The sequence below is a fragment of the Stenella coeruleoalba genome (genome assembly GCF_951394435.1).
Source record: "Stenella coeruleoalba genome assembly, chromosome: 21".
NCBI classification, from domain to species: domain Eukaryota; kingdom Metazoa; phylum Chordata; class Mammalia; order Artiodactyla; family Delphinidae; genus Stenella; species Stenella coeruleoalba.
The window spans coordinates 27,032,357-27,057,342 of NC_137167.1; the positions used below are offsets into that span (position 1 = coordinate 27,032,357).

At 39.3% G+C, this 24,986-nt stretch overlaps 1 protein-coding gene across 1 annotated transcript in view; it reads right to left on the minus strand.

The window, feature by feature from the left end:
* Window positions 1-24,986, minus strand: part of CSMD1 (CUB and Sushi multiple domains 1) — a gene marked incomplete at its 3' end in the record, with an annotated part of 609,346 nt that overhangs the window by 354,705 nt on the left and 229,655 nt on the right. The window contains exon 8 of the mRNA XM_079909493.1: window positions 17,780-17,892. Coding sequence (XP_079765619.1) covers window positions 17,780-17,892 — 113 coding nt within the window. The remainder of the gene's footprint in view (window positions 1-17,779; window positions 17,893-24,986) is intronic.

Here is a 24,986-nt window from a genome sequence, read left to right on the forward strand (position 1 = left end):
TATGCTCTGATAAATGTAGGGACTGCTCAGCATTTAAGGGTGTCTGAGAAGCTTCACCACAAGCTTTTGTGTTATCTAGTTTGGTTCAATTTTATACTAGGCGCTACTGAATTGTCCTCTACTATATTGAAAATGCAGCTATGTTCTCTCCTTATTTCCACCTTGGCATTGAAATATTCCCAGTGGAGGATTTTAATTCAAGAAGGCAATGCTCACATGCCGTTTGTCTTGCTAATTGTTCCTGGAGTCAGTTTCCCATAGAAACCAAATACTCACAGAACTGTTGCCTTATATCTTTTTCAGAGCTGGGAGAAAAGCCCGCAAATGCTCTGTCCCTACCACTCATCATAGAGGAGGGTCTTAAAGGCCAGGGAAAGTCAAGGAAAGTCTAGCAAGACTAAAACTGAAGCCCAGGTCTCTTGGCTACAGCTCCATCCACTAGCTTGTTCCATATGTGGTCCTGCCACTCCTTCCAGACCTTTCTGGCCCAAGTATAGAGTGGCCTGGCTCCTCGGCTAGTTTTTCTCTTCATCAGTCTCTCTTTGCACTAACTTCCTTTCTGCTCACTCTGAATTCCCAATAGAAAAGGCCAAAAAACATGGAGCTATACATGCTGCCAGGTTAAGAAATATATCTAAAAGAAAATACGTTTGAGCTGAATCATAAAAACCCTTCTGTGATAAGGCCCAGCCTGGCTTAGAAACATGAGCAAATGTATGTGGATTAAACAATGCAGGATGTACGCAGAGAAAAGAGTGGGTCCATTGCTAATTTTAAATCAGTCATGCAAAATGTGATCCATTTTCAAATCAACACACTTTAGTAATTCCACCTAGGACTCCAAAAGTAGACTTTCTGAGGTCATTAAAATTCTAAAGGAAGCAGGAATATGGAAGAAAAAAAAAAACACAGATTGTGGGGAAATTGAAGAACAAAGGGATATATGACTTTGTGGCCCATGGATCCCATTGTATCTTTTTTTTTTTTAATTAAAAAAATTTTTTTTTATCTTTTGGCCGCACCACACAGCATGTGGGATCTTAGTTCCCGGACCAGGGATTGAACCCGTACCCTCTGCAGTGGAAACGCAAAGTCTTAACCACTGGACCGCCAGGGAAGTCCCATTGCATCTGACTCTAGAATCCAAGTGGTGGGGAGGTCAGGGTATGTTGTCAGTCAAACATTCAGGACACAGGAGAAGCAGGAAGGCAGCAAAGGTGGCTAGAAAAAAAATATAGCCACTTCATTTTACCTAGAGAGCTAAACATGTCACCTAGAGGTCCCCCTTAGTTTCGGTTACTCCTCACCCTCTTTTGTCCATGAGAAACACCACTCACAGCATGTCATTCTCCCAACATGAAGACACAGATAGGAACTGTCTCCCAGCAAGTCTGCAGTAATGGCCTCAGAGAGCCCTGAACCCCAGATCACTTCCACGATGCCCTAACTCAGGTTACTGTGAGAGTGAAGCCTAATCTGTGAGGATCAATGTTAAGAAGGGAGAGTGGGATGCAGCCGCAGCTGAGGGGCCCCTAAACCTAGAATTTAAAAGTCAAATTTCTACATTAGCCTTTCATGCGCTCACGCTGCACCACCTGCTCTACCAGCTCCTCCATGCGGATGTATTTAAATATTTAATAATGGCTGATCCCACGGTATGAAAAGGAGACAGTATTTATAATTCACTTATGACATGGAACTCAGGAAAAAAAATAGAATTTTGGAGTAAATGGTGCTCCTGATACAACACGGCCGGTCGTGAGTGTTCACATATCTTAACAACACTAACCCATCCAACAAAAGAACGAGGAATTATCTTAAACTCAACACTATTCTAGTAGGTAGTTTTGTTGCTATCATGTGTTTGGTTTTTTTTATTTTGTGTTAATAATATCCTATGTTAATACTATTAGTCTGTAGGTAGAACAACTGAACATGGGTTGGGTCAGTTTGGAAGATTCAGAAGCAAATGGAAGAAAACAGCAAACAAACAGAACCAGATGATTCCAGCCTCAAACACTCAATTATTAATATGTCAGGCTATTAAATGGTTTAAATTTAAATGTCTAACCAAATTATCAGTATGTTTTGCTTTCTAAACATAACTTCTCTATTATAATACAGCTTATATAATTTTTTAATTTCATTAACCACAGCTCTGAGAAAATTCATATCCAAGAGTTATTATACAGATTTAATTTTTATATTCACCTCTACTAGTAATCTTGGTAAAATGAAAGAGAGCCATCTGATGAAGAGGCTTCTAATAATGCTGAAATAAGAGGTCTTTTAGCTGAGATGCCATTTTTCTAATTTTGCTACATTAGTTTTTACTCACATTACTTTGCTGCTCATTTATAAGAATAATATATAATATTCTCTAGAAGAGCTTTGCAAAGGTAAAGTCGCAATATAATCATGGTTTTCTTCTCCTTCTCTAAACCCACTCTGTTCTAAGATCTTTATATGACTCTCACTGTCTATAAAATAATGTCTTAAAATGAGGTTTTGGTTTTTTGCAGTTAAATGTATAAACTACAGAATTAACAACCCAAAGGAGGCAACCAGGTTGTTAGAAGCAGCACGCATCCATGGAGTAGTTTCTACAAACCATAAGAATTTCTTGTAACTCCTGTTTTTAGCACACACACAAAAATACTGCATAGTTCTAATAAAACTGGGCAACTCTCAACAGGGCCAGCTCCACGCAAACTGACTGCTGATTCCACTGTCAGTCGTCTAGTAAGCCTCTGATCGAGAAGTTCACTTATATGCTCAACATAAACCCAGTCACGCTCTAACTCATATTCCTGGAGAAAAAAAATACCTACTAGAAAAAATTCAATGGATCACTACTTATTCCTAGCAAATAATAGTTTAGTCTCAACATTTTCAGATATTGTATATACATATACAAACATAAACATTACATATATAATGTATATATATAACATATATAAACATTACACAGTAAATGTTCAAAATTAACCATTCCCCAAATACCCACTTACACATGACTCCTTTTGCAATAGTAAAAATGAAAACAAACTAATGTCCAGGGAAAAGCCTCTGCCCGTGGACCACACTCAAGATGGGTCTTAATGGACAGCGAGGACATTCCTGGGTGGAGAGAGTGTTTGGGGACCCTTAGGGGAGAGAATCACACAAGCACTGATGGGAGAAAGGGCGTGACGTGCAAGGTACAAGTGTGGCCTCAGCTCAGCGCAGAGGCAGCCGTCTGGAGAGGATGAGGATTTTGTCTCATCTGCTGTGCTTGGGCCATGTGGAGGGCAGGCCAGGTGCAGGTACGGAAGGCCATTCAGTCACCAGGCAGAGAACGGAATGGGAAGACAGGAGAGGGGTGTTAACACACTCCGTCTGCTGGCACTGGTGGGGCACAGATCCTGTGACGGACATTCCAGGATTTGTATACCCGCTCCTTCTCACAGTAACGTCCCTGCGATGCAGCCTCAGCGTCACAGACCCACAGACCTTACACACCCCACTGTCTTGTACCCTACCAAGGGCCCCAGCTGACCTGAACCCACATGCAGAGTGAGAAGCAGACGACACCCATGAAAGGTCTAACCGCAGGCACCTTGGGAATTTGTGCAGAAATCATCCTTCTGGCATTAGGGGAGCCACCTAGACCAGCAGAGGCGGAAGCCAAAAAATGGCCACGAGTATGTATTGTACATTTTTCTAGGACATGAGGCCAGTTAGAATCCTAGAGAAGTCGTGCCCAGGTTGGGAGAAGTGACGGTGTGTGGGGCAGTGGATCTCTGGGTACCACCCACGTCCCTGCTTCAGAATCAAGGCACTCAGCCTCTCAGCTGCTGGAGCTCACAGCTGCATCCCTCTCCAGGAATCAAGTCAAACAGGGTTGTGCCCGCTCCCTGGGGGCAGCCCTCATCAATGGCTAATGGTACCAGCCCCGCCCTCTTGCTTCATCCACCTCCAACTCTATCTATCTATCTATCTATCTACTTACCTATTGAAATTAATTTATTATAAGGAATTGGCTTACATGATTATGGCAAGTGAGGTGTCCAGACCCAAGAGAGCCAGTGGTGTAAGTTCCAGTCCAAATCTGAGATCAAAGGCAGGAGATGCCCAATGTTCTAGCTCAAAGACAGGCAGAGAGAGCAATTTTTCTTCATTCAGCCTGTGGTTCTATTCAGACCTTCAACTGATTGCATGAGGCCTACCCACACTGGGGAGGCTGATCTGTTTTACTCAGTCCACCCTTTCAAATGTTAACCTCATCCAGAAACAGCCCTGCACACACACCCAGAATAATGTTTGACAAAATGTTTGGGCACCCTGTGGCCAGTCAAGCTGACCCATAAAATTAAACCATCATGAGTATCTCAAAGATTAAACAACCTTGATACTGTAACAGCAATGCTGTCCACCAAGAATGAAGAGGGCTTCCCTGGCGGTGCAGTGGTTGAGAGTCCGCCTGCCGATGCAGGGGACACGGGTTCGTGCCCCAGTCTGGGAAGATCCCACATGCCGCGGAGCGGCTGGGCCCGTGAGCCATGGCCCCTGAGCCTGTGCGTCTGGACCCTGTGCTCCGCAACGGGAGAGGCCTCAGCAGTGAGAGGCCCGCGTACGGCAAAAAAAAAAAAAGAATGGAGAAGAGATGCTGTTCTCTGAACTAGATAATATTTCCCCCTCTTCAGTGTATCACGAACACCTGGGATCACAGATTACAGACTGAGACACCTAAACTGATCTTTACCACTCCTTTATCAGTGTGTTCACAGGACCTAGGAGACAATTCTGTTTCTGGTATCAAATGGTATTGTTGAGCTCAACTTTTATTGAAACAATTCTTAGCATGAGCCTAAAATAGGTCTTGTTTTACCACACAGCAGCACATCACAGGGAACATTTCCTTTAATTTACCCCCTGCTAAAATTTAAATAGCTATGGTAAATTATATAAAACATGATTTGTGGAAATCAGTTCATCCACATGTGTAATGAAGTCTAACTGAACATTATTTTTGTGATGAAAAATGATCCAAAGTTAACCCACTTAACTATAGAGTGAAGCCATAAAAATGCAGGGCCGCCAGCATTGCAAACTCATATTTGTTTGAATATCCAGACGTTATGTGCTTGCTTCTTGTCAACCTTCCTCAGTGCTAGAAGAGACAGTGGTCGTGGAAAGCCCACCCCTGAATTGAGATTTTGTTTTCCTTTCTCTTCTATTGAATAAAAACAATCTGCTGTAATATATAATGTATGTTATTTTAAATTTATATAATCTCGGGCTTCCTTGGTGGCACAGTGGTTGAGGGTCCGCCAGCCGATGCAGGGGACACGGGTTCGTGCCCCAGTCCGGGAAGATCCCACATGCCGTGGAGCGGCTGGGCCCACGAGCCATGGCCACTGAGCCTGCGTGTCCGAAGCCTGTGCTCTGCAACGGGAGAGGCCACAACAGTGAGAGGCCGGTGTACCGCAAAAAAAAAAAAAAAAAAAAAGTATATAATTTCAAGCTCTATTACATTATTATAATATTTTAACAAGAATCCTTCTGTATTACTAAATGTAAGATTGGTTTACAAAATTTGTTTTTGATCCTCAGTGTTTACCTTATATACAATAGGAATTTTGAAATATAAAGTAGAAAAACTATGCACTAAGCGGGATAGCTTTCTATATATATCATTCTATTACATATATATATTAATTATACATATATGTGAGCTACATATATATGACTTATATACATATGAATTATATATGATTTATGTATTTATGAATTATATATATTATATGCAATTATATAATATATAACAATTGTATATTATATACACCTGAGGTTTTACACAGTATTTAATAGATGAGTAGTATTGCTTATACAGCTATATTATAATTATTTGCATCATATTTTTTACCTTTTGGGTTTTTGAGTAGATTATTTGGAATTAAATATTTTCATATGTAAAAAGGTTTTAAACAAATAAAACCCACCTCTCTCTTTTTTTTTTTTTTGGCGGTACGCAGGCCTCTCACTGTTGTGGCCTCTCCCGTGGCGGAGCATAGGCTCCGGACGCGCAGGCTCAGCAGCCATGGCTCATGGGCCCAGCCGCTCCGAGGCATGTGGGATCTTCCCGGACGGGGCACGAACCCGTGTCCCCTGCATCGGCAGGCGGACTCTCAACCACTGCGCCACCAGGGAAGCCCAAAACCCACCTCTCTTTGATCGCTTTCTTAGACGTATGACATATCTCCCTAAATAATTCTCATTTTTTAAACTTTGCATAATATTTGCCAATAATTTTCTTAATTATCAGCATATTCTCTCCCTCCATATATTTATATCCACAGATGTATGGATATATGTATATGTAAACATATATAAATTACATATACACATACAAACACAAGTCTAGCAAGATAGTTTATTTTCCTTCCGCTGGCCTTGAGCTCTCCACAGTGATTACATTTGTATTTTAGTTTCTGAGTTTTTCTCTGCTCACCCTTCCACACCCTGCGATTACCAAGCACAGCCAAGCCTTCCTCTGTGCTTCTTTGCCCCAGCTACTCTATCACAAACTCTTCCTTAAAAGACTAAGCTGAATGAGTACATATGCTCCCTAGGCAACCTGGGGGGAGGTGACGGAGGTGGGAGCAAATGGAGAAACCCAGAGGCACCCAAGACTGAGAGCCTGGTGATGCAGGTCCACAGGTGGGTGGCGTGGACCCAGAGTTCTCCCGACCCATCATCCCTAAGAGGCTGCTTCAACACCACTGTGCCCCTGGGGAGGGGAGGCTGCCAGTGCAAGGCTCACTGGGGAGCTTCTGTGAGAGACGACTGTGCCCAAAGTGTCAGAGTAACAAGCATGACTCAAAGCTTTGAGGACCCCCAAACGTTCTGTATCCCCACAATGCTCAGGGATTTTCAACATCTTGGTGAGATAGGGATGGACAGGAATGAAAGGACTGACATGGGGCCCCTCTGGTCACAACCAAGATTAAATTTACTGCCTCGTGGTTAGGATGGAGTCTCTGAAAGAAATTCAAATTGATTTTAAAATAAGATGGTGTGACATTTCTTGTCCATCAAAGTTCATCTAGAGTTTATAAGCCAAGAGACAAAGCATCACTTCAGGCTTGGTGTTGTATGTATTGAAAATTCTGGAAGGACACACAAGGAAATGTTGAGAGCTGTTGCCTGGAGGAAGTAACCTGGAAAGGGCACTTACAATTCTTACATATTTTACTATAAGCAATAAAAAATTCTTACTTGTAGAATAAACTCAAAATTAAAAGAGGAAAATGCGTATGCAAATAATAGTTAGCATTTCTCACTCTACGTGCTTTCCACATTTTAGGTCAATTGATTTTTACAACATACTAATGAAATTGGTGTCATTATTATTTTCTCCCTTTTTAAAAAAATGAGGAGTCTGACACACAGAGAGTTTAAACAGCTTGCCCAGCTAAGTGGCCCAGTGAGGACCCTGGGTACTCTGGCTTCAGAGCCTGTATGCTAAACTATCACAGTGGTGTTAGTTAAAATCACGCGATATCAAAACCTAGAAAGTGAAACCGTGTGTAAGTAGCAGCTGTATATATTTTCTGATAATACAATACACAACAATATTTTCAATCAAATAGTGTAATTATTTATGTATTTGATGCTCACCTTCAAAAATGGTTTTTATTTTATCTCCAATTGATAGCTTAATATAGCACTCTGGAAATAACAGTTTCGAGAATGTCTTCTTTTTTTAAATTAATTAATTTATTTATTTTACTTTATTTCTTTATTGACATATAGTTGATTTACAATGTCATGTTAGTTTCAGGTGTACAGCACAGTGACTCAGTTATATGTATGTATATAACATATAAAATATTGAGTATAGTTCCATGTGCTATGCAGTAGGTCTTTGTTGTTTATCTATTTTGCACATAGTATTGTGTATATGTTAATCCCAATCTCCTAATTTATCTCTCCCTCCCCCTTTCCCTTTGGGTAACCAAAAGTTTGTTTTCCACATCTGTGACTCTACTTCTGTTTTGTAAATAAGTTTATTTGTATCTTTTCCTTTTAGATTCCACATATAAGTGATATCATGATATTTGTCTTTCTCTGGCTTACTTCACTTAGTATGATAATCTCTAGGTCCATAGGATGTCTTCTTTTGATATATTCTCTCAATTTTTAAAGTTCTCAAATCTTATATTAGTCCTCATTTTAATTATCTTTTTAACTACAGAATATTGTTCTGTCAAAAATAATAAATGGCTTTGAGCTGGCAGTTTCTCAAGGACTGACAGCCATCCACATTTCCATGACATTTTAGGCTGTAGCCACTAATAGGCTACCGAGACTGTTAACAGACTACTGATTAGAAGTAAATGTGATTATAATGAATACTGTATGGTCTTTCAAACTGAAACAGGACAGTTGGAAGAACATTTGTATTGTAACTGAGAAGACTGACATCCCTTAGTAGTTAAGGATCCTCAATCCAGGAAAGATGCTCCTCTCTCGAGTCTTTATCCTAGTCTGTATGATATGTATCTTCAAACTGCATGACTTAATTTACTGTCATTTGCCCTGTTGGGAAGTGTCTGGTATTTCACGGATGCATTTAGATTCTACCAAAAGCAGTAGCCAGTGCAGGTCATGTGGAAAGGATTATATCTCTGCTGTGCTTTCTTAAATAAGGCACAGTCATGTAGAAGTTCAATTAAAGGTCAACTCTAAAAACCCAAATGTCAGAAGTATTCAGCAATTATCTGTGCATTCAAGTCCTAACCTTTGCATGGGATGTAAATACCATTTTTTCTCGTAGCATTTCTTATTAAAAAAGAGTCATGAAGTCCCCATCGCAGCCCATGTCTCCAGCAAGGAGGAGTCTTTCACACTTTGTATATAAGGACACTCCTGTGGAGCCCCCTCGTCACCACAGGACTTTTCAACGCTGTGACTATTATCCTTCATCCCACAAGGCAAGGGTGTAGCCCTGTTATGCTGCCTTCACTGTTGGACTCATGACACCATCACCTACCATCTTTATTGTTTTGACATTGGGAGATGCTTTTAATTACCTGCCTCATTGGCTTGGTATGCAGTAACCACTAGCTGCTTTTTTTCCAGCTCCTGACTACCCTACAGTGGACACTTGGAAGACAAGAGCATACTGTTTCTTTATTCAAATTCACAAAGTAAAACTGAAGAAAATAAAATCCCAGCTCTCCAGATTAATGTTTCTTTCATTTTCACTTATGTATGCACACATCTGTCATGTCAAAGATTTCAATGAACTCTGTAATTAATGAAGAAATCAGTAAGATATTTAACAAACTGCTCTGAAGGAGAATTCAAAGAAAATGCATATATAGACCGTTAGCAACACGGAAACAAAATTGCTAATAGATGCAGAAGTCTTCAATATCCACAGGGTAATAATCAACTGCATCTCCTCCCATGTCACTTTCCTAATTTTTCCCAACAATAACTTACAAATTATTTTTCTTAGTAACAGTTCCCCTACAGTAAAATAATCCAAAAAAAATAACCACCAATTTTATTGTATTACTGTTCTTTTAAATTTGTTACTTCCTTAGAATTTTGAAACTTAAGGAAAGTATCTAAAGTTTCGACAATTTAAGTAGTTATGTGGGGACTTCCCTAGTGGCACAGTGGTTAAGAATCCACCTGCCAATGAAGGGGACATGGGTTCGATCCCTGGTCCAGGAAGATCCCACTTGCCACAGAGCAATGAAGCCCATGCGCCACAACTACTGAGCCTGCACTCTAGAGTCCGCGAGGCACAACTACTGAGCCTGCATGCCACAACTAATGAAGCCTATGCGCCTAGGGTCCGTGTTCCACAACAAGAAATGCCACCTCAATGAGAAGCCCGTGCACCACAACAAAGAGTAGCCACCATTCACCACAACTAGAGAAAGCCTGCGCACAGCAACAAAGACCCAAAGCAGCCAAAAATAAAAATGAATAAATTAATTTTAAAAAAAGTTATGTGGAACATATATTAATGTTTTATTCTGAATTTTCTTAGATTATAGTTTATCATGAGCCATTTCTTTCCAATAATAGATCTTGTGTGTGTCAGTAAAAATTCTCTGTTTAAAAATTGTCTGTTTACCAGTCCCTCCCATCAGGAAATTTACACAAGCCTCTTAGATAGCCTCATCCACCAGAGGGCAGACAGCAGAAGCAAGAAGAACTACAGTCCTGCAGGCTGTGGAACAAAAAACACATTCACAGAAAGATAGACAAGATGAAAAGGCAGAGGACTATGTATCAGATGAAGGAACAACACAAAACCCCAGAAAAACAACTAAATGAAGTGGAGACAGGCAACCTTTCAGAAAAAGAATTCAGAATAATGATAGTGAAGACAGAATAACTGAGGCAGAAGAATGGATAAGTGACCTGGAAGACAGAATGGTGGAATTCACTGCTGCGGAATGGAATAAAGAAAAAAGAATGAAAAGAAATGAACACAGCCTAAGAGACCTCTGGGACAACATTAAACCCAACAACATTCGCATTATAGGGGTCCCAGAAGGAGAAGAGAGAGACAAAGGACCCGAGAAAATACTTCAAGACATTATAGTCAAAAACTTCCCTAACATGGGAAAGGATCTAGCCACCCAAGTCCAGGAAGCGCAGTGAGTCCCATACGGGATAAACCCAAGGAGAAACATGCTAAGACACATAGTGATCAAATTGGAAAAAATTAAAGACAAAGAAAAATTATTGAAATCACCAAGTAAAAAATGAAAAATAACATACAAGGGAACTCCCATAAGGTTAACAGCTGATTTCTCAGCAGAAACTCTACAAGCCAGAAGGGAGTGGCATGATATACTTAAATTGATCAAAGGGAAGAATCTACAACCAAGATTCCTCTACCAGGCAAGGATCTCATTCAGATTCGATGGAGAAATCAAAAGCTTTACAGACAAGCAAAAGCTAAGAGAATTCAGCACCACCAAACCAGCTCTACAACAAATGCTAAAGGAACTTCTCTAAGTGGGAAACACAAGAGAAGAAAAGAATCTACAAAAACAAACCCAAAAAATTAAGAAAATTGTCATAGGAACATACATATCGATAATTACCTTAAACGTGAATAGATTAAATGCTCCAACCAAAAGACACAGGCTTGCTGAATGGATACAAAAACAAGACCCGTATATATGCTGTCTACATGAGACCCACTTCAGACCTAGGGACACATATAGACTGAAAATGAGGGGATGGAAAAAGATATTCCATGCAAATGGAAATCAAAAGAAAGCTGGAGTAGCTATACTCATATCAGATAAAATAGACTTTAAAATAAAGAATGTTACAAGAGACAAGGAAGGACACTATGTAATGATCAAGGGATCAATCCAGGAAGAAGATATAACAATTATAAATACATATGCACCCAACATAGGAGCACCTCAATACAGAAGGCAACTGCTAACAGCTATAAAAGAGGAAATCAACAGTAACACAATAATAGTGGGGGACGTTAACACCTCACTTACACCACTAGACAGATCATCCAAAATGAAAATAAATAAGGAAACACAAGCTTTAAATGACACAATAGACCAGAAAGATTTAATTGATACTTATAGGACATTCCATCCAAAACAGCAGATTACACTTTCTTCTCAAGAGCACACGGAATATTCTCCAGGATAGATCACATCTTGGGTCACAAATCAAGCTTCAGTAAATTTAAGAAAACTGAAATCATATCAAGCATCTTTTCTGACCACAATGCTATGAAATTAGAAATGAATAACAGGGAAAAAACCATAAAAAACACAAACACATGGAGGCTAAACAATACGTTACTAAATAACCAAGAGATCACTGAAGAAATCAAAGAGGAAATCAAAAAATACCTACAACCAAATTACAATGAGAACAAGAAAAATCTCAAGTAAACAATCTAAACTTAAACCTAAAGGAACTAGAGAAAGAAGAACAAATGAAACCCAAAGTTAGAAAAAGGAAAGAAATCATAAAGATCAGAGCAGAAATAAATGAAATAGAAACAAAGAAAACAATAGCAAAGATCAATAAAATTAAAAGCTGGTTCTTTGAGAACATAAACAAAATTGATAAACCATTAGCCAGACTCATCAAGAAAAAGAGGGAGAGGACTCAAATCAATAAAATTAGGAATGAAAAAGGAGAAGTTACAACAGACACTGCAGAAATACAAAGCATCCTAAAAGACTACTACAAGCAACTCTATGCCAATAAAATGGACAACCTGGAAGAAATGGACAAATTCTTAGAAAGGTATAACCTTCCAAGACTGAACCAGGAAGAAATAGAAAATATGAACAGACCAATCACAAGTAATGAAATTGAAACTGTGATTAAAAATCTTCCAACAAACAAAAGTCTAGGACCAGATGGCTTCACAGGTGAATTCTCTCAAACATTTAGAGAAGAGCTAACACCCATCCTTCTCAAACTCTTCCAAAAAATTGCAGAGGAAGGAACACTCCCAAACTCATTCTATGAGGCCACCATCACCCTGATGCCAAAACCAGACAAAGATACTACAAAAAAAGACCAATATCACTGATGAATATAGATGCAAAAATCCTCAACAAAATACTAGCAAACAGAATCCAACAACACATTAAAAGGATCGTACACCATGATCAAGTGGGATTTATCCCAGGGATGCAAGGATTCTTCAATATATGCAAATCAATCAATGTGATACACCATATTAACAAACTTAAGGATAAAAACCATATGATCATCTCAATAGATGCAGAAAAAGCTTTTGACAAAATTCAACACCCATTTATGATGAAAACTCTCCAGAAAGTGGGCATAGAAGGAACCTACTTCAACATAATAAAGGTCATATACGACAAACCCACAGCAAACATCATTCTCAATGGTGAAAAACTGAAAGCATTTCCTCTAAGATCAGGAACGAAACAAGGATGTCCACTCTCACCAGTATTATTCAACATAGTTTTGGAAGTCCTAGCCATGGCAATCAGAGAAGAAAAAGAAATAAAAGGAATCCAAATTGGAAAAGAAGAAGTAAAATTGTCACTGTTTGCAGATGACATGATACTATACATAGAGAATCCTAAAAATGCCACCAGAAAACTACTAGAGCTAATCAGTGAATTTGGTAAAGCTGCATACAAAGTTAATGCACAGAAATCTCTTGCATTCCTATACACTAATGATGAAAAATCTGAAAGAGAAATTATGGATACACTCCCATTTACCACTGCAACAAAAATAATAAAATATCTAGGAATAAATCTACCTAGGGAGACAAAAGACCTTTAGGCAGAAAACTATAAGACACTGATGAAAGAAATTAAAGATGATACCAATAGATGGAGAGATATACCACGTTCTTGGATTGGAAGAATCAATATTGTGAAAATGACTATACTACCCAAAGCAATCTACAGATTCAATGCAATCCCTATCAAGTTACCAATGGCATTTTTTACAGAACTAGAACAAATCATCTTAAAATTTGTATGGAGACACAAAAGACCCCGAATAGCCAAAACAGTCTTGAGGGAAAAAAACGGAGCTGGAGGAATCAGACTCCCTGATTTCAGACTATACTACAAAGCTACAGTAATCAAGACAATACGTTACTGGCACAAAAACAGAAACATAGATCAATGGAACAAGATAGAAAGCCCAGAGATAAACCCATGTACCTATGGTCAGCTAATCTATGACAAAGGAGGCAAAGATATACATTGGAGAAAACACAGTCTCTTCAATAAGTGGTGCTTGGAAAGCTAGACAGCTACATGTAAAAGAATGAAATTAGAACACTCCCTAACACCATACACAAAAATAAACTCAAAAAGTATTCGAGACCTAAATGTAAGACCAGACACTATAAAACTCTTAGAGTAAAACATAGGAAGAACACTGTGTGACATAAATCACAGCAAGATCTTTTTTGATCCACCTCCTAGAGTAATGGAAATAAAAACAAAAATAAACAAGTGGGACCTAATGAAACTTCAAACTTTCGCACAGCAAAGGAAACCATTAACAAGACGAAAAAACAACCCTCAGAATGGGAGAAAATATTTGCAAGCAAATCAACAGACAAAGGATTAATCTCCAAAATATATAAACAGCTCATGCAGCTCAATATTAAAAAAAAAAAAAACCCAATCCAAAAATGGGCAGAAGACCTAAATAGACATTTCTCCAAAGAAGACATACAGATGGCCAAGAAGCACATGAAAAGCTGCTCAATATCACTAATTATTAGAGAAATGCAAATCAAAACTTCAATGAGGTATCACCTCACACCAGTTAGAATGGGCATCATCAGAAAATCTACAAACAACAAATGCTGGAGAGGGTGTGGAGAAAAGGGAACCCTCTTGCACTGTTGGTGGGATTATAAATTGATACAGCCACAATGGGGAACATTATGGAGGTTCCTTAAAAAACTAAAAATAGAATTACCATATGATCCAGCAATCCCACTACTGGGCATATACCCAGAGAAAACCATAATTCAAATAGACACATGCATCCCAATGTTCACTGCAGCACTATTTACAATAGCCAGGTCATGGAAGCAATGCCCATCGATAGATGAATGGATAAAGAAGATGTGGTACATATATACAATGGAATATTACTCAGCCATAAAAAGGAACGAAATTGGGTCATTTGTTGAGACGTGGATGGATCTAGAGACTGTCATACAGAGTGAAGTAAGTCAGAAAGAGAAAAACAAATATCGTATATTAACGCATGTATGTGGAACTTAGAAAAATGGTACAGACGAACCAGTTTGCAGGGTAGAAGTCGAGACACAGATGTAGAGAACAAACGTATGGGCACCAAGCGGAGGAAACTGCAGAGCGGTGGGGATGGTGGTGTGCTGAATTGGGCGATTGGGATTAACTGATGTGTATAAAATTGATGACTAATAGGAACCTGCAGTATACAAACAAACAAACAAAACAACTAATACTAAACTTTCTTTGGGTTATTTGTATGGAAATATGTTAATATAAATGTTTCAGACATTACATGAAATTTCTAAAAATCTTATACGTTCTGGTATAATGTTATAAATCATAATTCTAGTTATTACCGTAAAATGTATATCTCAGAAATAACTAAATTTCCTTGTCAATTGCATTATTATGAACTTTCATCAAATCTAAAAATCGTGGTCATTTTTAAGTCTTTTGTCATTTACAGACAGTTCTGGGTGTACTCTGATGCTTTTGCAAAAATGTTCCTATAAAAGGGTTTCATCTTCAAGGAATTCATGGAATAGACTCGGACAAGTACATTTTTCTGGTAACTGACTATACTGCTGAACTGAATGAAAAAGCATTTTCAAAACACTAATGGAAAACTGATGAATTCATAAAAGTGCTAACAAAAGATCAAGATGAAAAAAAATTAATTACATGGGACTGAGTGAACTGATGAGGATGATTATAATTTTTATGACTTTGTGTTTGAATTAAAAAAAAAAATCCCACAAGGACTCAGTGGCAAAAAATATACAAATCAATTTTCACTGAAAAGTAAAGGAGCTGTTACAGTGGAGGATTACTGGACTGAGTGTCAATATTATGACATAGTATGAGTGTGTTTCGTGTGTGGTAATTGCAGTCATTGTTGCTTTTGTTGTGGTCATCCATTTACAATGCTTGGTGTCAGTTTATTTATCTCTTGTAAAAATAAAATACAGTGTGTGTGTGTGAAAAAAAAAATTGTCTGTTTAAAATTGTCCTGGTAATTCTGATCAACCATCAGAGCAAAGGTATTTGTAAGATAGTATAAAATGATTCTGAAAAGACTTCTCATGACTATAACTTGAATTCAAGATGCGAATATGTCCTTTTCAATCTTACTGAAATTCACTTCAAATTAGTTGTGGTTTAATGAAAGTATGCCAGTATATGTAAAATGGCAGCTTAAATATATATTTTAAGTTTCATATATAAGTAGTTTTATATAATAATTTATAAAACACTGTTAGTGTTAGTAAGTTCATTGTATCATATCTGGGGACACATTTCATCTTTGGGCACAGGAGAACAATTTATTTCTTTTAGTCAAATATACGAAGGGTCTAAGCTGAAAATACAAGCAGTGATCCATCACCATTTTGCTTTTGCATAACCCCAAAAGAAGAATTTAGCATGCTCACAAGCCTTCTTAAATGTTTCTTGAGTCAAAACTATTTAATTACTGACATAGAGAACATGAAAGCACAGATCGAAAGTTAAATGGTCTGTGTGTTCTTGTGTGTGTGTGTTTTTGCCAGTTAAAACAGATGTGCTTCCTGACAGCTATTCTAGGTGCCCTAGATGGAAGATCATGAAGGTCATTTTTATTCTTCATATTCCAGTCTCAGATTCCCCTTCTACCTTGTTTCATTCTCAGTTCTTTACCGTTTCTAGCGATCAAGAGACACTGACTCATGGATCATGGTGTGCCCCGAAAGACAGGTGAGGGCTAGCCTGCCTGCTGCACTGTCACCTTCAAAACCAAAGTGCACAAGAAGGGGGTTATGTGAACTAAACCTCTGAACACGTGGAAGCAGTAAGCGGTTTGTTGATTTTGTTTTTGTGAGGGTGGCAGTGGGACAGGGTTTTCTTTTTTTTTGGTGGGAATAGGAAGAGAGAAGTTAATTTTTTTTAAGATGTAGTCATTTTATAAAGGTTTGCCTGTAAGCCTGGAAACTTTTGGGAATGTCTAATAGAAGGAAGTATCATTGATTTCCCAAAAGATGTAGGACACTTGAGGAAGGGCAGGGCTGAGCAGAGGCTGGCAATCTAGAGGAACACATGGATGGGGCAGCTGTGTCCCGCATGTACAGTCAATACTCGAGTCAACAGCAGACTATCTGGGAGTCTTGCAAAAAAGTTTGTAAATGTAGGTTATCTCAGGTGCATTATATTATTCTTTCTACTTCTGTTTGCATTTTGAAGTTTTTCATAATTAAAAAATGTTTTAAGAAATACCAATCAATATGCTCCGGTTAAGAGATGTGTTTCCTAGGAGCTCCAGAGGAAACAATATAGGTGGAACAGTCTGGTGAGGCTGTTTGAAGAGGCAGGACACAGAGCCCGGGGCCCTGGTCACCACACAGCAGCTACTTCACCACGGCAAACTGTTCACTGCGGTGGCGGCTACTCATCATCTCATGACTCTGAGACGAAGCCAACCTCCCTGAAGGAGCATTCTCTTCTCCAGAGCAAGCATAACTCATAACTCTCAAAGCAAGGTTATTTTTCTCCTATACAAGTACTTAGTAGATTTTTTCCAACTCTGTCTAGATTTCCCTGTCTTCCATTAGAAACCCACACATTTGTACCTGAGGATGTATACAATAAACTTCATCAAGTTGATGCCACTCAAATTCATACTTTGTTCAAAATGCTTCCCTTAGTTATAAGCAAAACAACTTCCCTCGGGAAGAGCTAAAATGCCAAGATCGACAAGTGTGAACACATTTCCTGGCTTACATTTTATACTTGATCTCAATCTTCGTTTTGCCACAGTAACGGCGAGCCAAGCTTTCGAGAAGTTAACGTTTCTCCCTTGCAAAAACAAGCTATAAGTAGAACTTTAATTACAGAAGTTGCAAATAATTAGTCCTTATTTTTAAACATTGTTCTGACTTGTCAGTTTTATTTACACCTAACACATAGAAAATGGTTCTGGACCTCTGCAGGAAAGCTGGTTTTAAATGCTGCTAAGTGTGTTCGGGCCATACCTTGGTAAACAGCTTTAAATCCAGGCGAGGCAATGCTGTCATCAGACTGTAGATGTAGCCACATCTGGTTGCTCATACTCACAATAAGGTCAGGAACACTGGATCCAGTGAGTCTGCAGAGAAAAGAAATGTCAAAACCACTGTTTAAGGCACCAAATATCTCCACTTTTACCTTCAAGGCGTGGGGGGAATCCTGCTGCTTAAACAGACAAGCCATAGATATAGATATATAAAGATAGCAAGACCGTCCTTTAAAGAATCTATAGCCATTTGTAATTCATATTCATATTTGAATCACAATATCTTGGCCTTTTACAGTAATTATTCTATATTATAGCTGTGAATTTGTATCTTTGATTTTAAAAATCGACTTAGGGTGAGCAACCCTCCCATGTATCTGACACTGAAGTTCTTCTCTGGGTGCAGGACAGTCAGGACTGCTAAAACTGGGGCAGCACTGGACAAACTGGGAGGGTTGGTCACCCTATGTGCCTTACTGCTGTGCGGTGATATAACATCACATCATTAATAGGAAAGCATGTCTAAGCTAAGAAAAGTTCTGGTTCATTCACGTAATGCTTGGGTTACACACTCTGGAATTATCATGTCCCTTTACCACAAAAATTATATCATAGGATGGAAACTTCTTTAGCACTGAAAGGAAATGAGCTATCAGGCCATGAAATGACATGGAGGAAATGTAAATGCACTAAGTGAAAGAAAACAATCTGAAAAGGCCACTACAGGATGATTCCAACCCTAGGACATTCTAGAAAAGGTGAAACTATGGAAACAGCAAAAAGATCAGTGGTTGACAGGTTGGGAAGTGGGAGGGATGAATAGGTGGAGCACAGAGGATTTTTAGGGCAATGAAAATACTTTGTATGATACTGTAATGATGGATACACGTCATTATACATTTGTCCAAACCCATAGACTGCAACATCAAGAGTGAACCCTAATGTAAACCACGAACTTTGGGTGATGATGAGGTGTCCACACAGGTTCATCCTTGGGAAAAAGTTGCACCATTTGGTGGGGGATATTAATAATTGGGAGGCTGGGCATGTGTGCAGGCAGTGGGTATATCTCTGTATCTCCCTCTTAGTTTTGCTCCGAATATAAAACTACTCTAAATAAAGTTTGGATATAAATACACACACACACACACACACACAGGAAAACAAAGTTAAGCACACATTACAAGAATATTGACAAGGAGAACTGCATGCACAGCAGAGACAGATTTGGCAAATGTATGGAACTTTCCAGCTGCATATTAAAGTCCAGGTCACAGCGAATGGAATTTTCAGTGAAGCATTCATTGTGTATTAACAAAACAGTCAGGGGGGCCTTCAAGATGGCGGAGGAGTAAGACATGGAGGTCACCTTCCTCCCCACAAATACATCAAAAATACATCTACATGTGGAACAACTCCTACAGAACACCTACTGAACGCTGGCAGAAGACCTCAGACCTCCCAAAAGGCAAGAAACTCCCCACATACCTGGGTAGGGCAAAAGAAAAAAGAATAAACAGAGACAAAACGATAGGGACAGGACCTGCACCAGTGGGAGGGAGCTGTGAAGGAGGAAAGGTTTCCACACACTAGGAAGCCCCTTCGCAGGCGGAGACTGCAGGTGGCGGAGGGGGAAAGCTTCGGAGCCGCAGAGGAGAGCGCAGCCAAAGGGGTGCAGAGGGCAAAGCGGAGAGATTCCCGCACAGAGGATCGGTGCCGACCAGCACTCACCAGCCCGAGAGGCTTGTCTGCTCACCCGCCAGGGCGGGCGGGGCTGGGAGCGGAGGATCGGGCTTCAGAGGTCAGATCCCATGGAGAGGACTGGGGTTGGCTGCATGAACACAGCCTGAAGGGGGCTAGTGCCCACAGCTAGCCCGGAGGGGGTCCTGGAAAAAGCATGGAGCTGCCATGCCGAAGAGGCAAGAAACCATTTTTTTGGGTGCTGCTGCTGCAGCCACCAAGTAGCCTGTGTGCGAGCACAAGTCACTGTCTACACCTCCCCTCCTGGGAGCTTGTGCAGCCCGCCACTGCCACGGTCCCGTGATCCAGGGACAACTTCCCCGGGAGAACACACGGTGCGCCTCAGGCTGGTGCAATGTTACACCAGGATCTGCAGCCGCAGGCTCACCCCGCATCCCATACCCCTCGCTCCCCCTAGCCTGAGTGAGCCAGAGACCCCTAATGAGCTGCTCCTTTAACCCCGTCCTGTCTAGACAAAGAACAGACGCCCTCCGGCGACCTACACGCAGAGGCGGGGCCAAATCCAAAGCTGAACCCCAGGAGCTGCACGAACAAAGAAGAGAAAGGGAAATCTCTCCCAGAAGCCTCAGGAGCAGTGGATTAAATCTCTACAATCAACTTGCTGTACCCTGCATCACTGGCATACCTGAATAGAAAACAAATCATCCCAAAAGTGAGGTGGTGGACTTTGGGAACAACTGCAGATTTGGGGTTTGCTTTCTGCATGTAAATTTGTTTCTGGTTTTATGCTTATCTTAGTTTACTATTTAGAGCTTATTATCATTGGCAGATTTGTTTATTTATTTGGTTGCTCTCTTCCTTTTTATATATATATTATTTTTTCCTTTTTTTCTCTTTTTTGTGAGTGTGTATGTGTATGCTTCTTTGTGTGATTTTGTCAGTATAGCTTTACTTCTACCATTTGTTCTAGGTTTCGGTCTGTCCATGTTTTGTTTTATGTATAGTTTTTAGCGCTTGTTATCATTGGGTTTGCTTTTTTTGGTTTGGTTGCTCTCTTCTTTCCCTCTTCCTTTTTAAAATTACTTTTAAACTTTTCTATTTTTAATAATTGTTTTATTTTTTATTTTAATAACTATTTAATTTAATTAATTAATTTATTTATTTTCTCCCTTTTCTTCTAAGCCGCATAGCTGACAGGGTCTTGGTGCTCCGGCCGGGTGTCAGGCCTGAGCCTCTGAGGTGGGAGAGCCAAGTTCAGGACATTGGTCTACCAGAGACCTCACAGCTCCACATATTATCAAACGGCGAAAGCTCATCCAGAGATCTCCATCTCAACACTAAGACCCAGTTCCACTCAATGACCAGCAAGCTACACTGCTGGACACCCTATGCCAAACAACTAGCAAGGCAGGAACACAACCCTACCCAGTAGCAGAGAGGCTGGCTAAAACCATAATAAGATACAGACATCCCAAAACACACCACCGGATGCAGTCCAGTCCACCAGAAAGACAAGATCCAGTCTCATCCACCAGAACCCGGGCATCAGTCCCCTCCACTAGGAAGCCTACACAACCCACTGAACCAACCTTACCCACTGGGGGCAGACACCAAAAGCAATGGAAAATAAGAACCTGCAGCCAGCAAAAAGGAGACTCTAAACACTGTAAGTTAAGCAAAATGAGAAGACAGAGAAACACACAGCAGATGAAGGATCAAGGTAAAAACCCACCACACCAAAGAAATGAAGAGGAAATAGTCTACATGAAAAAGAATTCAGAGTAATGATAGTAAAGATGATCCAAAACCTTGGAAATAGAATGGAAAAGTTAGAAGAAATGTTTAACAAGGACCTAGAAGAACTAAAGAGCAAACAAACAATGATGAACAACACAATAAATCGAATTAGCAATACTCTAAAGGAATCAATAGCAGAATAACTGAGGCAGAAGAACGGATAAGTGACCTGGAAGATAAAATAGTGGAAATAACTACCACAGAGCAGAATAAACAAAAAAGAATGAAAAGAATTGAGGATAGTCTCAGAGACCTCTGGGAAAACATTAAATGCACCAACACTCGTATTATAGGGGTCCCAGAGAAGAAAAGAAAAAGAAAGGGACTGAGAAAATATTTGAAGAGATTATAGTTGAAAACTTCCCTAATATGGGAAAGGAAATAGTCAATCAACTCCAGGAAGCACAGAGAGTCCCATACAGGATAAATCCAAGGAGAAACACGCCAAGACACATACTAATCAAACTATCAAAAATAAAAGACAAAGAAAAAATATTAAAAGCAGCAAGGGAAAAGCAACAAATAACATACAAGGGAATCCCCATAAGGTTAACAGCTGATCCTTCAGCAGAAATGTTGCAAGCCAGAAGGGAGTGGCAGGACATATTTAGAGTGATGAAAGGGAAAAACCTACAACCAAGATTACTCTACCCAGCAAGGATCTCATTCAGATTTGACAGAGAAATTAAAACCTTTACAGACAAGCAAAAGCTAAAGGAATTCAGTGCCACCAAACCAGCTTTACAACAAATGCTAAAGTGACTTCTCTAGGCACGAAACACAAGAGAAGGAAAAGACCTACAATAACAAACCCAAAACAATTAAGAAAATGGTAATAGGAACATACATATCAATAACTACCTTAAATGTAAATGGATTAAATGCTCCAACCAAAAGACATAGAATAGCTGAATGGATACAAAAACAAGACCCGTATATATACTGTCTACAAGAGACCCACTTCAGACCTAGGGACACATACAGACTGAAAGCGAGAGGATGGAAAAAGATATTCCATGCAAGTGGAAACCAAAAGAAGGCTGGAGTAGCAATTCTTGTATCAGACAAAATAGACTTTAAAAGAAAGACTATTACAAGAGACGAAGGACACTACATAATGATCAAGGGATTGATCAAAGAAAAAGATATAACAATTTTAAATATTTATGCATCCAATATAGGAGCACCTCAATACATAAGGCAAGTGCTAACAGCCATAAAAGGGGAAATCGACAGTAACACAAAAATAGTAGGGGACTTTAACACCCCACTTTCATCAATGGACAGATCATCCAAAATTAAAATAAATAAGGAAACACAAGATTTAAATGACATTAAACAAGATGGACTTAGTTGATATTTATAGGACATTCCATCCAAAAACAACAGAATATACTTTCTTCTCAAGTGCTCATGGAACATTCTCCAGGATAGATCATATCTTGGGTCACAAATCAAGCTTTGGTAAATTTAAGAATATTGAAATTGTATCAAGTATCTTTTCCGACCACAGCGCTATGAGACTAGATATCAATTACAGGAAAAAATCTGTAAAAAATGCAAACATGTGGAGGCTAAACAATACACTACTAAACAACTGAGGGATCACTGAAGAAATCAAACAGGAAATCAAAAAATACCTGCAAGCAAATGACAATGAAAACACGACAACCCAAACTTACGGGATGTAGCAAAAGCAGTTCTAAAAGGGAAGTTTATAGCAATACAATCCTACCTCAGGAAACAAGAAACATCTCAAATAAACAACCTAAACTTACAACTAAAGCAATTAGAGAAAGAACAAAAAAAACCAAGGTTAGCAGAAGGAAAGAAATCATAAAATCAGAACAGAAATAAATGAAAAAGAAATGAAGGAAACGATAGCAGAGATCAATAAAATTAAAAGCTGGTTATTTAAGAAGATAAGCAAAATTGATACACCATTAGCCAGACTCAGCAAGAAAAAAAGGGAGAAGACTCAAATCAATAGAATTAGAAATGAAAAAGTAGCAACTTACACTGCAGAAATACAAGGGATCATGAGAGATTACTATAAGCAACTATATGGCAATAAAATGGACAACCTGGAAGAAATGGACAAATTCTTAGAAAAGCACAATCTTCTAAGACTGAACCAAGAAGAAATAGAAAATATAAACAGACCAACCACAAGCACTGAAATTGAAACTGTGATTTAAAATCTTCCAACAAACAAAAGCCCAGGACCTGATGGCTTCACAGGCGAATTCTATCAAAAGTTTAGAGAAGAAGGGCTTCCCTGACGGTGCAGTGGTTGGGAGTCTGCCTGCTGATGCATGGGACGTGGGTTTCTGCCCCAGTCTGGGGGGATCCCACATGCCGCAGAGCGGCTTGGCCCATGAGCCATGGTTGCTGGGCCTGCACGTCCGGAGCCTGTGCTCCGCAGCGGGAGAGGCCACGGCAGTGAGACGCCCACGTACCGCAAAAAAAAAAAAAGTTTAGAGAAGAGCTAACACCTATCCTTCTCAAACACTTGCAAAATTATGCAGAGGGAGGAACACTCCCAAACTCATTCTATGAGGCCACCATCACTCTGATACCAAAACCATACATGATGTCACAAAAAACGAAAACTACAGGCCAATATTACTGATGAACATAGATGCAAAATCTGAACAAAATAATAGCAAACAGAATTCAACAGCACATTAAAAGGTTCATACACCATGATCAAGTGGGGTATATGCAATCAATCAATGTGATAAACCATATTAACAAATTGAAGGATAAAAACAATATGATCATCTCAATAGATGCAGAAAAAGCTTTTGACAAAATTCTGCACGCATTAATGATTAAAACCCGTCAGAAAGTGGGCATAGAGGGAACTTACCTCAACATAATAAAGGCCATATATGACAAACCACAGCCAACATCATTCTCACTGGTGAAAAACTGAAAGTATTTCCACTAAGATCAGGAACAAGACAAGGTTGCCCACTCTCACCACTCTTATTCAACATAGTTTTGGAAGTTTTAGCCACAGCAATCAGAGAAGAAAAAGAAATAAAAGGAATCCAAATTGGAAAAGAAGAAGTAAAACTGTCACTGTTTGCAGATGACATGATACTTCACATAGAGAATCCTAAAGATGCCACCAGAAAACTACTAGAGCTAATCAATGAATCTGGTAAAGCAGCAGGATACAAAATTAATGCACAGAAATCTCTTGCATTCCTATACACTAATGATGAAAAATCTGAAAGAGAAATTAAAGAAACACTCCCATTTACCACTGCAACAAAAAGAATAAAATACCTAGGAATAAACCTACCTAGGGAGACAAAAGACCTGTATGCAGAAAACTATAAGACACTGATGAAAGAAACTAAACATGATACAAACAGTTGGAGAGATATACCATGTACTTGGATTGGAAGAATCAATATTGTGAAAATGACTATACTACTCAAAGCAGTCCTCAGATTCAATGCAATCCCTATCAAACTACCAATAACATTCTTCACAGAACTAGAACAAAAATTTCACAATTTGTATGGAAACACAAAAGGCCCCGAATAGCCAAAGCCATCTTGAGAAAGAAAAACAGAGCTGGAGGAATCAGGCTCCCTGACTTCTGACTATACCTCAAAGCTACAGTAATCAAGACAGTATGGTACTGGCACAAAAAAAGAAATACAGATCAATGG